General features: G+C 48.6%; 1 protein-coding gene across 1 annotated transcript in view; it reads right to left on the bottom strand.

Annotated features, from left to right (window-relative positions):
* Positions 1-250: 250 nt before the first annotated feature.
* The window catches only part of LOC144792693 (carbonic anhydrase 15-like), a 180976-nt gene continuing 166156 nt past the window's right edge, over positions 251-15070 (bottom strand). The window contains exons 7-8 of the mRNA XM_078667847.1: positions 2823-2989; positions 251-856 (exon numbers count right to left, since the gene is read on the bottom strand). Of these exons, the coding sequence (XP_078523973.1) occupies positions 647-856; positions 2823-2989 (377 nt within the window). The 3' untranslated portion in view covers positions 251-646. The remainder of the gene's footprint in view (positions 857-2822; positions 2990-15070) is intronic.

Raw genomic sequence — 15070 nt, forward strand, 5'->3', positions numbered from 1 at the left:
GTGTTCTGTGGCAACTTACAACCTTATTTGTCCCACATAAAGCACTAATTAAGAGCGGAAAGTTTCAGAGAGATACATTCTAGACATATGACTGGAGCTGCATGCCATGAAACCGGTTTCTTCGATTAAAGGTGTCCAACAGGGGGACAGTAATTTTTCTAGTTGTAGTTCTCAATAATTGCCACTGGAGGCAGAGTGAGCTCACTTCTGTTAAAAAAAGTAAAAGAAATACGATATCCAATACCTCATGTAAGAAATACTAAAGATTTATTTGATTTTTGCAAAGTATTTTAAATAATGTATTTGTATGTATATATATATAGAGAGAGAAAGAACATTTTTTCGACAAGTATAAAGTGTTACATGTGCCTCATCAAATATTTTCATTAGCTTTATCACTTGCATAACAAGAATTTTCATATATAAACTCTATCCTATGATTTCTAAAAATCGTTTCCCCTTCAAATAACAAACTAAATTTCTTTGTCAATGTTAAACTATAATATTATACATATCATTTACATTCAATCATTTCCAGTGCATTACAGGCAGAATCACAGTATGGAAGTGCAGGTGCTGTCACAGTAAGACACATTTTAAAATCAATAAAACAATTTTGGAGGGTGAGGTGAGTTTGGGAGAGTCTTTAGGAAAAGACCATGTGCTGTCCAGTCAGGAGCAGGACAAGCAGTGCAAGTACGCTGATGCTCGATGTTGTCCCCCGGTTAACTGTCGCGTCTCTGGAGGCGGAGACTTTCCGATTTTTCAGGGGTTGTGTTGGTCGATAGTTGTTGGTCATCTTCTGTGTTGCTTCCCCAGTGGCAGTGAAGTGGAGGGTATCTACAAAGACGTTAACCTGTATTCGCAAAAGCAGATAAACAAATCATTTGTTATGCAACACAAGGGGCAGACTTGACCTGCAGAGCAATATAGAGACTATTTCCGATTCTTCCACCTCCAAAATGGTCCTGTCCGACAAGGTAGTTCCTCCACTCTAGCCCTCCAATCCCAGTCATGCACTGTGACTTTATCATCTTAAGTGTTATGGTATATCTTGTTAGGAGGCCCCCCTGCGAAGCTGTGACTAAGTTCAGCAAGCCTGGTATTTGAAAACTAGAGGAGATGTGTGAAGCGTTGCACCATAAATAAAATGCCAGTATTTGATGTATCTATCAGAAGTGCACAGCTACTTTCGGTGAGGTGTCCCGGTGCTGGGGGCCATCGGGAAGATTAACCCCTTCTGTGCGGGGCATATTCCCCCGCTGTGCTGGGGGGCGGGGGCGCGCACAGCGCCTCGGTGCTCATGATGAGCTCAGCTCGTCATGAGGCACAGTGCTCGTGTGCTCATGACGAGCTGAGCTCGTCATGACCACACCCGTTCCCGTGAAACGCTCAGCACAGCAGGGGAATTATCCCCAAGTGTGAGCGTTCCACGGCTCATGACGAGCTCAGCTCGTCATGAGCACCGGAGCCCCGTGCCTCATGACGAGGCCATAAGCACGGAAAAGGTTAAGCAAGCTATTACCCAGAGTCACATGGTGCTGGGCTAACCTGCTGCCGGAGCCGGGGATCGAACCGTGAACCCTGTGGTCTGGAGTCAGGCACCCTGGCCGCTGCGCCACACCTCTTCCATCACTAAGGCATAGTCTCTGACGCTGCACAGTAGCAGCACAATAGTATAAACTTCAGTTGGATCTTACAAATTCCATCATTGCTTCTTACTACCCAGTCGAGCAAAACCTATTCACCATCCCAAATATCATAAGGCATACCTACTTTCTGACGCAGTGCTGCGCAGCAAGTCACTATGCTGTGCCACGCTGCTCCAGAGGAAAAGGGCAGGAATGTACTGTATTTATCCAAGTTAGTGCATTTCTGTCCTTTCCCCCAGAGGTGGTGATATTTCGGCAGCCTTGCGCCAACCTAGGCACCCTTGCACCTGTGTTGTAGGCATAATTGCTTTTGTGCAGAAAGGGGCACCTACCTGCACAAAAGCAATCCATAGAGGTGTTTCCCTCTTTCAATGTGTGCTGCAGAATACAGACAGATTAAAAATGAGGAGAAATAAAGATATTTCTTCTTGCTACACCTCACCTTGCGAGCATTCCCAGGTTTACCAGGTTCGGTTAATATGGGAATGCGTCATTAACCATGTGATTTGCATGGGAACACCCATGGAACACGTCCCTTGCGCAGAGTAAGCAATGCAGCGGGTTGTGCTGTGTTGTCTTCCTCCAGTTTTATGAGATCACTCAAAACCACACAAAGTGGCTTTGTGTAGCTTCATAAAGCTAACTCAGAGCCTTGCTTCATGCTTGTTCCATCTGTTAACCCTTTCCCTCTCTTTCAAAATGAGGTTCTTGTCTTCAAGTGTTCACAATGTTTTTACGATCATTGCGGAATAATTGCGAAACAATGGGAGTCCAAACCAATATTGAGCCTCAGTTTTTTAAACGTAAATACTGCACAACAGTTTATTCCATAGTCCTGAGTTGGAAATTAAAGTTTGCCATTACTTAAATTAAGTCAACGTGACGCAAGCTCTCAAAAATATGCCCCCATGAATGCCACTGGAGGCACACTCAGTCCCTATTGCTGGCTACTCCTCTTCACAAAAACCTCACTATTCGCATTCATGGCACCATGCTCTTCAAAACAGCGTTACTCTGTCTTCAAAGACTGGCTTCATTCACAGGAGTGTGGCCCATCTGTGCCCGTATCCCTGGTCTTAACATTGCATTGAGGGTCTGCTTGATACTGGGTCCGCCCTCCACCTCGTTCCCAATGTGGTTTGTTGCAGGGGGGTGATATCGGGGTCATACCTGTGCACGACTGATGTAAACCGGTTCTTCCAATACTGTCCAAATCACAGCCTCAGCGCAGTCAGGTGTCGTTAGAGAACCACGGTAGCGGTAATATCGTGAAAGTGTGTCTGCTCTAGGGAGCAGGCTATCCAGACGAAATGTGGAAGCCAGTTCCACAAACTGTCCTGCATTGGGAATGAAAAAACACAGATTAAGACAATAGGTCAAAAGAGGGTAAAAAAGTGGAGAACTGAGTAGGTGGCATATAGAGGCCAGGTGGAAATACATTGGCAATTTGAGGATTTGAGGTAATGTTTACAGGCTAAACAAGCAAAATGAGACCTCTCTTTGACCCAATAAAGACACAAGTCAGTGAAACATCATACCATACAATACATTTGTTAAGCACACAGCTACCTCCTAGGAGGAGTCCCGGCGCGAGCAGAAGGAACACCCACCAAAGCCCTCACAGAAAGGATGCTAAAGAACAAGTTACTTACCTTCGGTAACGCTTTTTCTGGTAGATACTATATCTGCCTGTGGATTCCTCACCTTGTGAATATCCCCCTTGCGTCAGCAACATTCGGAAATTGTTTTGTAGCTTTGCGCCGACGTGGATCCGGACGTCACAGAGGTACGACATCGCGCGCGACTCCGCTGACGTCACCGACGCCTACAATAGGCCCACGCCGGCGTGATGACATCAGTTCCGCCCTTTTTTCCGTGCCCTCGAGGCACACGGATGGACCGATGACAGTAAACATATACACAGTATACGCAGTATAGAAATCAAGGTAACACACACAGTGTGAAGCAAATGCAATAAAACATTTGAAATAGACAAACCCTTGACCATAAAATAATACATCATATAAACAACTGGCATAGAAGAGTGGACAACGGGGAGGCGGGTGGGTCAGTGAGGAATCCACAGGCAGATATAGTATCTACCAGAAAAAGCGTTACCGAAGGTAAGTAACTTGTTCTTCTGATAGATACATCTGCCGTGTGGATTCCTCACCTTGTGAATAGAGTCCCACAGCAGTCCCCACTCCCGGAGGAGGGTGTCCACTCTTCTAAACCAGGAAATCCTGAAGGACAGAGCGCGCAAAGTGACCCTCCCTCCTCACTTCGGAATCCAAGCAGTAATGCTTCGCGAAAGTGTGGAGGGAAGACCAAGTTGCCGCTCTACAAATATCCTCAACAGGCACACCTCTAGCCAATGCTGAGGTCGAAGACTTAGCTCTAGTTGAATGAGCCCTTATACCCTCTGGCGGGTCCTTACCGGCCAAAGAGTAGCAGATCTTAATGCAGAGGACGATCCATCTCGACAGAGTCCTCTTATGGACCGCTCTTCCCTTCTTGCAGCCAGCAAAGCCAACGAAGAGCTGGTCGTCCACTCGACAGTCTTTAGTCCTGTCCAAGTAAAAAGACACCGCCCTCTTGGGGTCAAGACGGTGTAATCTCTCCTCCTCCTTGGAAGGGTGAGGGGGAGGATAGAAGGTAGGAAGGGTAATGGATTGACCAAGGTGGAAAGGAGTCGCCACCTTTGGCAGAAAAGCAGCCCTGGTCCTAAGAACCATTCGTTCAGCATGAATGGTCAGGAATGGGGGCTTGGAACTAAGAGCTTAAAGCTCACTTACCCTCCTTGCCGAGGTGATTGCAACGAGAAAAACCGTTTTGAAAGTCAGAAACCTCATGTGACATTTGTGAAGAGGCTCAAAAGGAGCACCCATCAAAAATGACAAAACTAGACTCAAATCCCACTGAGGCACAATAAAAGGTGTAGGAGGGAACCTATTAGTGAGGCCCTTCAAAAACCTTAAAACAATGGGAGACTTAAAAAGAGAAGGCTGGTCAGGCAAACAGATAAAAGCCGACAGCGCAGAAAGATAACCCTTCACCGTGGCAACAGCAAGCCCCTGCTGAGCCAAAGAAAGGGCAAACTGGAGCACATCAGATAAATGGGACCTCAAAGGGTCTATAGATTTCTCCCTGCACCAAGCAACAAATTTAGACCACCTATAAGAATAGATGGACTTAGTGGAGTCACGCCTGGCTGACAAGATGACATCCACCACATCGTGAGGGAGAGAAAAAGAAATCAGGTTGCCCCGCTCAATCTCCAGGCATGAAGGTGTAAGGTCTGGAGGTGGGGGTGTAGAACCTGCCCCTCCATCTGAGAGAGGAGATCTGCCCTGTGAGGGAGACGGAGCGGTGGGCGAGAGGAGAGGTGGAGAAGGTCCGAGTACCACACCCTTCTTGGCCAATCCGGGGCGATCAAAATGGCTTGGGCCCGGTCTTGGCGAATCTTCCTCAGAACCCGAGGAATCAAGGGTATGGGAGGAAACGCGTAAAGGAGTTGATTTCCCCAACTCAACTGAAACGCGTCCCCCAAGGCTCCTTGCAACGGATACTGGAGACTGCAGAATGACAGGCAGTGAGCATTCTCGCGAGTGGCGAACAGGTCCACCCGAGGAGTCCCCCACATCCGAAAGATGTCGTGAACTACTCCTGGGTGAAGCCTCCACTCGTGATCGGCAGAGAACTGCCGACTGAGACTGTCTGCACGAACGTTCAGAACTCCGGCCAGATGATTTGCCATCAGACAAATCCGATGGTCCTGAACCCAGGACCAGAGGCGCAGAGCCTCCTTGCAGAGACACTGCGACCCTACTCCTCCCTGCTTGTTGACGTACCACATCGCGGTCGTGTTGTCCGTCAGGACTTGCACTGACTGACCGCGAAGGGAAGGGAGGAAGGCCTTGAGTGCCAAACGTATCGCCCGCAATTCTAGATGGTTGATGTGAAGCAACCTTTCCTCTGGAGACCAAAGACCTTTGACCTCCAGATCCCCCAGATGAGCACCCCACCCTAGAGTGGATGCATCCGATATCACCGTGGCCACCGATGGAGGCAGTTGGAAAGGCTTCCCTTGAGACAGATTGCCTTCCACACCCCACCAAGATAAATCCGCCGCAGTTTCTCTGGAGATCTTCACTGACTCCCTGAGATCTCCGTTGTGCTGATACCACTGCCTGCGGAGGCACCACTGGAGTGCCCTCATGTGCCAGCGTGCATGGTTGACCAACAGAATGCATGAAGCCATCAGACCGAGCAGGCGAAGAACCTTCAGGACTGGAACGACCGCTCCATTGAAAAATAAAGGAATCATCTCCTGTATGTCGCGAATCCTTTGAGGAGGAGGGAATGCGCGACACACAGTAGTGTCCAGTACCGCACCTATGAACAGGTTGCGCTGGGAGGGCACCAGGTGAGACTTGGGTACATTTATCGAAAAACCCAACCTGTGTAACAACTGAGTTGTCCCTTGCAGATGATGGAGTACCTTCTCCGGCGACTCCGCTTTGATCAGCCAGTCGTCTAGATACGGGAACACATGAATCCCCGATCTCCTGAGATGAGCTGCCACCACTGCCATCACCTTGGTGAAGACTCGAGGTGCAGTAGTAAGACCAAACGGAAGGACCACAAACTGGTAGTGCTGTGACCCAACCGTGAAACGGAGATACTTTCTGTGCGACTTCAAGATGGGAATATGAAAATACGCATCCTGCAAGTCGATCGACACCATCCAGTCTTCTTCCAGCAGCGCTTGAAGAACCTGTGCAAGAGTGAGCATTTTTAACTTTTCCTGCTTCAGGTAAAGGTTCAAAACCCTGAGGTCCAGGATTGGCCGAAGCCTGCCATCTTTCTTGGGGATCAGGAAATACCGGGAGCAGCACCCCTGACCCCTTTCCTGCTCTGGAACCACCTCTATCGCACCTTTTCGGAACAGTGCCAGGACTTCTTCCTGCAGGAGAAGCAGGTGGTCTTCCGAACAATAACCCTGGCAAGGAGGGTAATTGGGAGGGAATTCCTGGAAAGGAAGTGCATACCCATTCTCTACAAGATTGAGAACCCAAAGATCCGATGTTATTAATTCCCAATCTTGTAGAAAATGTGTAAGCCGACCCCCCACTGGGCCCACATGATCCGGAATGGCGGATCTAGGGCTGCTTTGCTGCGTTGGTCGGGGGTTGGGAAGGAGAGGAGGAGGAGGAGGAGGAAGCTTGACGACCTCTAGGGCGAGATCTTTGTCTGCCCCTGTACGACTTGTACAGTGTATTCTGCTGCTGTTGAGGCTGCTGCTGGGATGATCTGTAAGATCGAAAGGAAGATCGGCCATACCCTCTGAAACGTCTTCCGGTAGTACCTCTGGACTGAAGACCCAAAGATTTTGCAGGGGCTCTACTGTCCTTAAAACGCTCCAAGGCATTATCAGCCTTCTTGCCAAATAAGCCTGAACCATCGAAAGGCAAGTCCATCAAGACAGACTGGACGTCTGCAGAGAACTCTGATGACTTGAGCCAGGCAGCCCTCCTGGTGGCCACGGAGGAGCCCATGATCCTTGCCACTGAGTCTGCGGTGTCCAGACCACTCTGGATGACCTGCCTCGCAGCTGCTTGAGTGTCCGAAACCACTTCTTGAAAATCCTTCCTGTCATTCTCAGGAACCTTCGGAATCAACTGCTTGACAGAGTCCATCAAAGCATGGATATACCTTCCCATCAGGCACGTAGCATTGGTTGATTTTAATGCCATACTGGCTGATGAGAAAATCTTTTTGGCACTTTGATCTTGCTTCCTGGATTCCGTATCCCCAGGAACCTGTGGAAACGCACCAGCAGATTTCTTTGAGCAGGCAGCCTGCACCACCAAACTCTCAGGCAGAGGATGCGTTGTTAAAAATGCAGGGTCCTCCGGTGCAGCTCTATATCTCCTCGCCACTGTTCTAGAAACTGCAGGAGCAGATAAGGTTTTTTTCCAGACCTCATAGATAGGCTCAGACAAGGCCTCGTTGAAGGGCAACATAGGTTCAATCACAGATGAGGGTGAATGAAGCACCTCAGTTAAAATATTAGGTTTATAATCAGCAGTGGGTAGAGTAATGTTCAGTAAACTCGCTGCTTTTTTAATAACAGTGTGGTAAGGTACCACATCCTTTGATGGAACATTTGATACAGAAGCCAATTCCCATTCAGGCGATAGTTCAAGCACACTGGCTTCACACAAATCCTCAAACGGATCCTCAGAATCCTGCAACTCTCCTTCTTCAGTATCTGAATACCCATATTTCTCTTCTTCCAGAAGTCTCTGGGCCTTTCTCCGAGATCTTTTTTTTCACCACCGAAGCCAATGGATCCGGAATCGACTCCGACGGGGTCGGTGCCGGCGTCGAACCCGAAGTCGGACGGGGTCTATCCGCACGAGGTCGGGCAGAATCCTGCCTCGGAGTCGCAGGTATCGGCGTCGATGGGATCGGCGTCGATGGCACCGGCGTCGTGCGCTTCGGCGTCGACGACACCGGCGGTGTCGGAAAATGCCAATGCAGTGGTAGAGCCGGCATAAAAGGCATGAAGGGTGCAGGGGCATAAGCCTGAGGAACCCCTAAGTTAAAGGCCATAGGACCCGTGGGACCAACAGGTGCACCAGACGGGAACATTGCCCTGGAATAGACACCAAACATGGCGTTCAGGAACTGAGAAGGATCCTGACCTGGAGTCGGAAACTCAGGATATGGACCTCTGGGATGTTCCTGAGGAGGTGGAGTCGACACGACGTCGACCTCTTCTTCGGGTGCAGGAACCGGAGTCGACGAACCATCAGGTGCCGGAACCTCGGCTCCACCAGCCCCCTGCTCCTCACCTTCATCCTCCTGACCAGAAGGATTGGATACAATCGGAGAATGGACCTGTTCTTGAGGTTCGGGTGAACCCGGATGCGAAGCCTCCTCATGTTCCGACTCCGAAATCTCCACTTCTTTATTCATAAGCTTGACCTGGGACTTCGGTCTCGAGCCAGAGTCCTTCCCAGAGTGATGACGTGACTCATGGCTCCTCTTCCTGTGTTTCTTCTTCGAAGACTTCGAAGTGTGAGCCGAAGACGACTCCGAGCGTGACCTCGAACGAGACCTCGACCTCGACTTCGACCGACGAGATCGAGACTTCGAAGATTTTTTAGTTTTCTTGCTCTTGAGTTTAGCCACGAGGAGTTTTGCCTCCCTCTCTCTCAAGGCTTTCGGAGTCATCTTCCTGCAACAAGAACAGTCCTCGACATCATGGTCTGAGCTTAAACACCAGACACAACATTCGTGAGGATCGGTGATAGACATAGTCTTGCCACATTCACCGCAGGCCTTAAATCCAGTTTTCTTCGACGACATCCCGAAGAGAATGAAGATAGACACAATAATACGAAAATAGTAACAAAGTTACTGTAAGCTACTACACGATCCCTGAAAACCGTTAGCGTCGACGACGCGGAAAAAAGGGAACTGATGTCATCACGCCGGCGCGGGCCTATTGTAGGCGTCGGTGACGTCAGCGGAGTCGCGCGCGATGTCCTGCCTCTGTGACGTCCGGATCCACGTCGGCGCGAAGCTACAAAAGAATTTCCGAATGTTGCTGACGCAAGGGGGATATTCACAAGGTGAGGAATCCACACGGCAGATGTATCTATCAGAATGATGTTTATTCAGGAGTCTAAGTGTAAGGTTTTAAAGCTCTTTCTAAAAACAGTTTCTGATGGGCTGCTTCTCAGACCAAGCGGAAGGGCGTTCCACAACTTAGTTGCCAAACAGGTGAAAGATCTACCCTCCTCTTCTGGTCTTTTGAATGCAGGGGAGTTGGAAAAATTTGAGATTATTGGATCTCAAGGATCTCTCCTGGATGTAAGTTTTGAAGCGACACCTAAGGTAGAGAGGTCTCTTGCGGTTATAGGCCCTGAAGGCAAGGTTGAGTGCCTTAACCCGTTAACCGCGGCGAAAATCCACCGCGGTGTGGGCGTTTTCTTGCGTGGGCGGGGCCGCGTCGGTCAACGGACATGCGCAGCACTACAGAGGTAGTACTCGTGACGGCCATTGGCCGACGCACGCAGCAAATGGTTTAAACTGGATTATTTTATTCACTGGAAGCCAGTGATGCTGACGTAGGAGTCCTGATACCGCAACCCAGGGGGGAATCCTGAGAATTAATCTTGCAGCAGCATTCTGGATGATTTGGAGACGCTGAATAAGAATGGCTGGGCACCCCAGATGCAAGCTGTTGTGGTACTCCGACCTGGAGGTAATCATAGCATGGACAATTGTCCTGCGAAACTCCACGGGGATAAGATACAGCATCCTTCTCAGGGACCTAAGAGTGAAAAAGCAAGAAGCGGACAATGCCTTGATCGGAGGCTCACAGGTAAGGTCGGAGTTGAATTTCACCTGTAGATTTCTTACCACAGGGGATGGAAGGGGGAGGCTGATTTCCAATGGCCATCATAGGCTAGGTTCAGGGGTGGACTTGACGTCAAAGAAAAGAATCTCAGTCTTACCTGAGTTAGGTTTTAGACAGCCGGCATTCATCTAGTTCACTACAGATTTGAGACAAAGTTTGAAAGAACGCAAGGACATGGGTTCTTTTTTTCTGGATGACCTGGAAGGGTTGAGTGTCGTCCGCATAGGATACAACTCTCACTCCCCAAGACTCGACTATTTTCACCAGGGGCTCCAGATATATATTAAAATGTGTGGGGCTGAGGGCAGAGCCCTGAGGGACTCTGCACACTAATGGTTTTGATGCAGAGGTCAAAGGTGGAAGAAAAGCAGCCTGGGAGCGCTCACTGATGAAGAATTTAAGCCAGAGCAGGGGTTGATCTCTAATACCAATATTTCCAAGTCTCTCAAGCAGAATAGGATGAGAGACTGTATTGAATACCGAGGAGAGGTCCAGAAGCATTACCATGACCGGGGTGGTAGAATCTAGATTAGTTTTAATATATTCAGAGACTTCAAGCAAACTGGTCTCCGTGCTGAAGCCAGCATGGAATCCTGATTGAGAGCCATGGAGCAAATGATTAGACTGGAACTATGATATCCGCCTATTTTCATTTTTCCCAAGAAATTTAGCAATCGTAGGAAGGAGTGAAAGTGCTCTAAAGTTGCTAAGAACCATAGGGGCATATTATCCAGACAGGCGATAAAATTATCGCCGCTTTAGCGGCAGAAAACTGCCGCTAAAACGGCGATAATGGGCTTGATAATATGCACTATTGAATTCCAATTGAAGCCCGTGTTAAATGTGAAGGACATCTAATATGAGCTTCAATTGGAAATCCATAGAGCATATTATCAGGCCCATTATCGCCGTTTTAGCTGCAGTTTTCTGCTGCTAAAGCAGCGATAATTTTATCGCCTGTCTTGATAATGTGCCCCGTAGAGTCGGCAGAAGGCTGCTTAAGCAGGGGAGAAGAGCTTGTTTCCAGCTGGACGGAGCCAGCACCCAGTCTGGGGATTCATTTAGCAGTCTGTTCATATTGGATTCACCACCGGGGAGGCATGTTGGAGGATGGCAGAGGGACAGGGATCTAAAGGAGACTTGCAATTTGTGAGTTCCACTGCTGATTCCTCTATGGTTATGGGGCAAAGCTGGACAGTAATGGTCCGGTAGAGGAGTAAGCCATTGCTTCTTGTTGAGAGGGACTCTGTGCCGGGAACTGTTCATAGATGGCCAGGATTTACTAAAAAAGTCAGATAGGCCCTCTCATAGCTCTTTGGTCGGAGTGAGGAAGTTTTTATTGCCATGGGGGAAAGAAAAGAGCTGATGTGTTTAAACAACTCTCGCTGTGTGTTTTTCCGCCTCGGAGATGGAGGTTGCAATATATGCTTTTTGGGCCAGTCGGATAGCTGCATGATATTTTTTGAGGACGACTTGGTAAACTGATTTTGCGCCCTTGTCATATTTGGATCGCAATTGTCTTTCTAACCTTTTACAAAGTGATTTTTCTGACTTGAGGGCATCAGAAAACCAAGGCGTTGAGGGCTTAGGTCTCTGTGAGGAGTAGATGTTCAAAGGCGCAATGGTATCAATAGCCTTCATCAGCCAGTGATTGAAACACGAGATGTCCTGCTCTATGTCGCAGGTCCTAAGACAGGTAGAGGTATGAAGCAACTCCATAAGTATCGAGTTTGACATTTTGCTGTAGGGGTGCGGCCGTGGCATCATGGGGGCATTAGATAAGTAAAACACCTGATACAGCAAAGGCAGGGCATCTAAAAAGTCTGCTATTTCTGCGCCTGTCATAACCTCTCTATCAGCATACATAGTCTGATAATAGCCGGCATGATGTTAGCTACTGCGCTAGGAGTAGTGAGCAGTATTCCCTAATCATCCCAAATGGTGAGAACCTGAACTGTTGTTCGGGCATTCTGGCATAGTCTATGTAGCAACTTCCCATACTTATCCCCAATTGATATATCCTACTTTGGGAGGCCATCCAATCACCCTTGGCCTCCACCAAGATGACCCTCTGATACAACTGTTGGGCTACGCCCAACTGCCGGCACGCCAACCTGCACTCGTTTCCTCAACCACACGTCTCTAGGTCCGCCATCTGTGCCTCAGTCTGTGATAATTCTGTCAACCGTCATTTGCGCTGAGTAGCGTAGATGCTAATGTCTATGTCTAATAGCTCCTGGGCTTCCTGAGACAAGAGAGCCGATCTTGTCCCTCCCTGTTTGTTGACATAGTGAATACTTGTCGTATTGTCTGAGCGAACCAATACAGTGGCTCCTTGAATGATTACTCAAAATGATTTGAGGGCAAGGAAGATGGCTCTCAGCTCCAACAGATTGATGTGCCAACGTTTCTGCTGAGGGTTCCATTTGCCGCTGATCGTCAGTCCCTTAAGATGAGCTCCCCAGCCTTCGAGGGATGCGTCCGTGGTGATCGTAAAGTTTGGTGCGTCCTGAAGGAACGCGCAGCCCTGTTGCAGATTCCTTCTTTGCATCCACCAGAGAAGGGAACCCCACATGCGAGGGGTGATCTGGATGAGGTCCTCGAATGAACCCGATACCTGCAGCCATTGTAAGCTGAGTTCTTCTTGAAGAGGCCTCATTCTGAGACGGCAATTCGGTATCAACAGAATGCAAGACGATACCATCCCCAGAAAGGACTTGAATCGTCGGACTGAAACTGACTTTTTTGAAAGTAGATGTCGAGCCATGTCCTGTATTCTTACTCGTCTTTCGTCCAACACAAAGGCTTGGAGCAGCTGGGTGTCTAGGGTCGCCCCCAAGGAAGCTCGTCTTCGGGATGTACCAACTGGGACTTGCTGACGTTGATGGAAAGGCCCAGAGATTGAAAGAGAGCTAGACACTGTTGTAAATGGTTGTCTGTGTCTGCGTAAGAACTGGCCTTGATAAGGCAGTTGTCCAAATATGGAAATATTTGTATTCCCTCCAGCCGGAGGTGTGCTGCTACTGGAGCCAGGACCTTTGTAAAGACCCTGGGTGCCGAGCGCAGTCCAAAGGGAAGGACCTTGAATTGATAATCCCTGCCAGCCACTCTGAATCACAGGAACTTTCTGTGTCGAGGTAAGATGGGGATGTGGAAATACGCATCTTGGAGATCCAAGGTGGCCATGTAGTCTCCAGCCTACAGAAGATGCAGTATTTCCTGTAGCGATAACATTCTGAACGTTAGCTTCTTCAGATATTTGTTTAGGGCACGGAGATCCAGAATTGGACGCCATTCTCCGGACTTCTTCTTTATTAGAAAAAATCTGGAGTATAATCCTGTTCCCCTCATCGTTTGAGGAACCTTCTCGATTGCTCCTTTTTTCAGCATCAAATTGATTTGGGTAAACAGCTCCTTTAGATGAGCTGGAGGTTGCCCCCTTGGTGGAACGTTCAGAGGAAACTGTTCGAATTCGAGGGTATGGCCCGTGGCCACAATGTCCAGGACCCACCTGTCCGATGTTATCGATGGCCATTTTGAGTAGAATTTTGATATTTGTCCTCCAATTTGGGACAGAAGCGGTGGCAGGTGATAAGGCTCATTGTCGTTTATCCTTTACGTGGTAGGCCGGTCTCCTCTTGTTCTGGAAATAATTATTGTTTCATTTACCAAAGGATTGATAACGCTGTGTTTGATAGCGTTGATTTCCCTGCCTGTAAGAGGACTGTTGTGAATATCCGCCTCGATTAGAGAACGATCCACGTCCTCTCGCTCCTCGAGAGGGCGGCTTACGAAATTGCAGGGTGCCCAAGGATTTAGCGGTTTCTGTATCCTTTTTGATTGTCTGCAGGGCTTCTTCCACTTGTGGACCAAACAGAAACTCTCCGTCATAAGGCATATCCAATACCTTTGTTTGCACTTCTTGACGGAATGAAGTGGAGCGTAGCCAACCTTGCCTACGCAGGACATCAGCACCTGCCAATTGCCTGAAGCCCGTTGAGGCCACATCAACAGCACAATCAATAATCTCAGCCGAGATTCTTTCACCTTCCTGCAGGATCTTTTGCGCTTCAGACTTGGAAGGTTCTGGAAGTTGGTCTATGTATGGCGAGATATCTGACCCCATTTGCCGGTCATATCTGCCCAGGATAGCCAATGAGTTAGCAGCTCAGAGCGTGGTAGCTGCCATAGTTGAAACACGCTTGCCAATGGCATCCAGGTGCCTACCGTCTCTATCAGGTGGAGCCGCGATTGGAGATGAAGGGTTCCTAGATCTCTTTTCTGCAGCTTGAACAATTACTGAATCCAGTTTAGGTTGTCCTATAAGGCAAGCAGGGGACTTCTATGGAGCCCTATACTTTTTATCAATCCTTGGCAGGACAGGAGGAATGGAAGCCGGGTTAGACATGACCTTAATCCCCTCCTTCCAAATGAAATCTATAATAGGTATAGACATTGCTTGCTTCCTTGGCTGGTCGTTAAAATCATATAGGAAGCATTCCTGTTCTGTATGCTCCATATGAATGTGGAAGCGTTTCGTGGCCCGCTCCATTAAAAGGTGGAATCCTCCCACGTCCACTGGCGGTGAATCTGAAGTAGCCGGTGGCGACAGAGAAGGAGTCTGAACCTGGTAATCATCCCACTCCGACATCAATGACTCGTTATCGACTTCTCCTTCTTCTCTTTCTTCTTCGTCTGAAGAACGGTGTTCGTCCGGCTGATTAGATGATGCAGGTGGAGGAGACCTCGGAGATCTGAGGTCAGGCAAAGGCGTCTCAACCACAGGTGTAGGAGGTACAGAGCCAGCTGACTCTGATGGCGGAAAACACCTGTAATAGTCAATTAGCATGCATTGAAGGTTGGTAAGCAATGCTATTGGCACCTGAGCTGAAGGGACATTTGTTACAGTTGATGTCATTTGCCAGGCGACTGCTGATCTTCTTGGTCATCCTCTTGATATTTTATATTCAATTCGGAATGACTT

The sequence above is a fragment of the Lissotriton helveticus genome, chromosome 11 (assembly GCF_964261635.1).
Source record: "Lissotriton helveticus chromosome 11, aLisHel1.1, whole genome shotgun sequence".
In the NCBI taxonomy this organism is placed as follows: Eukaryota; Metazoa; Chordata; class Amphibia; order Caudata; family Salamandridae; genus Lissotriton; species Lissotriton helveticus.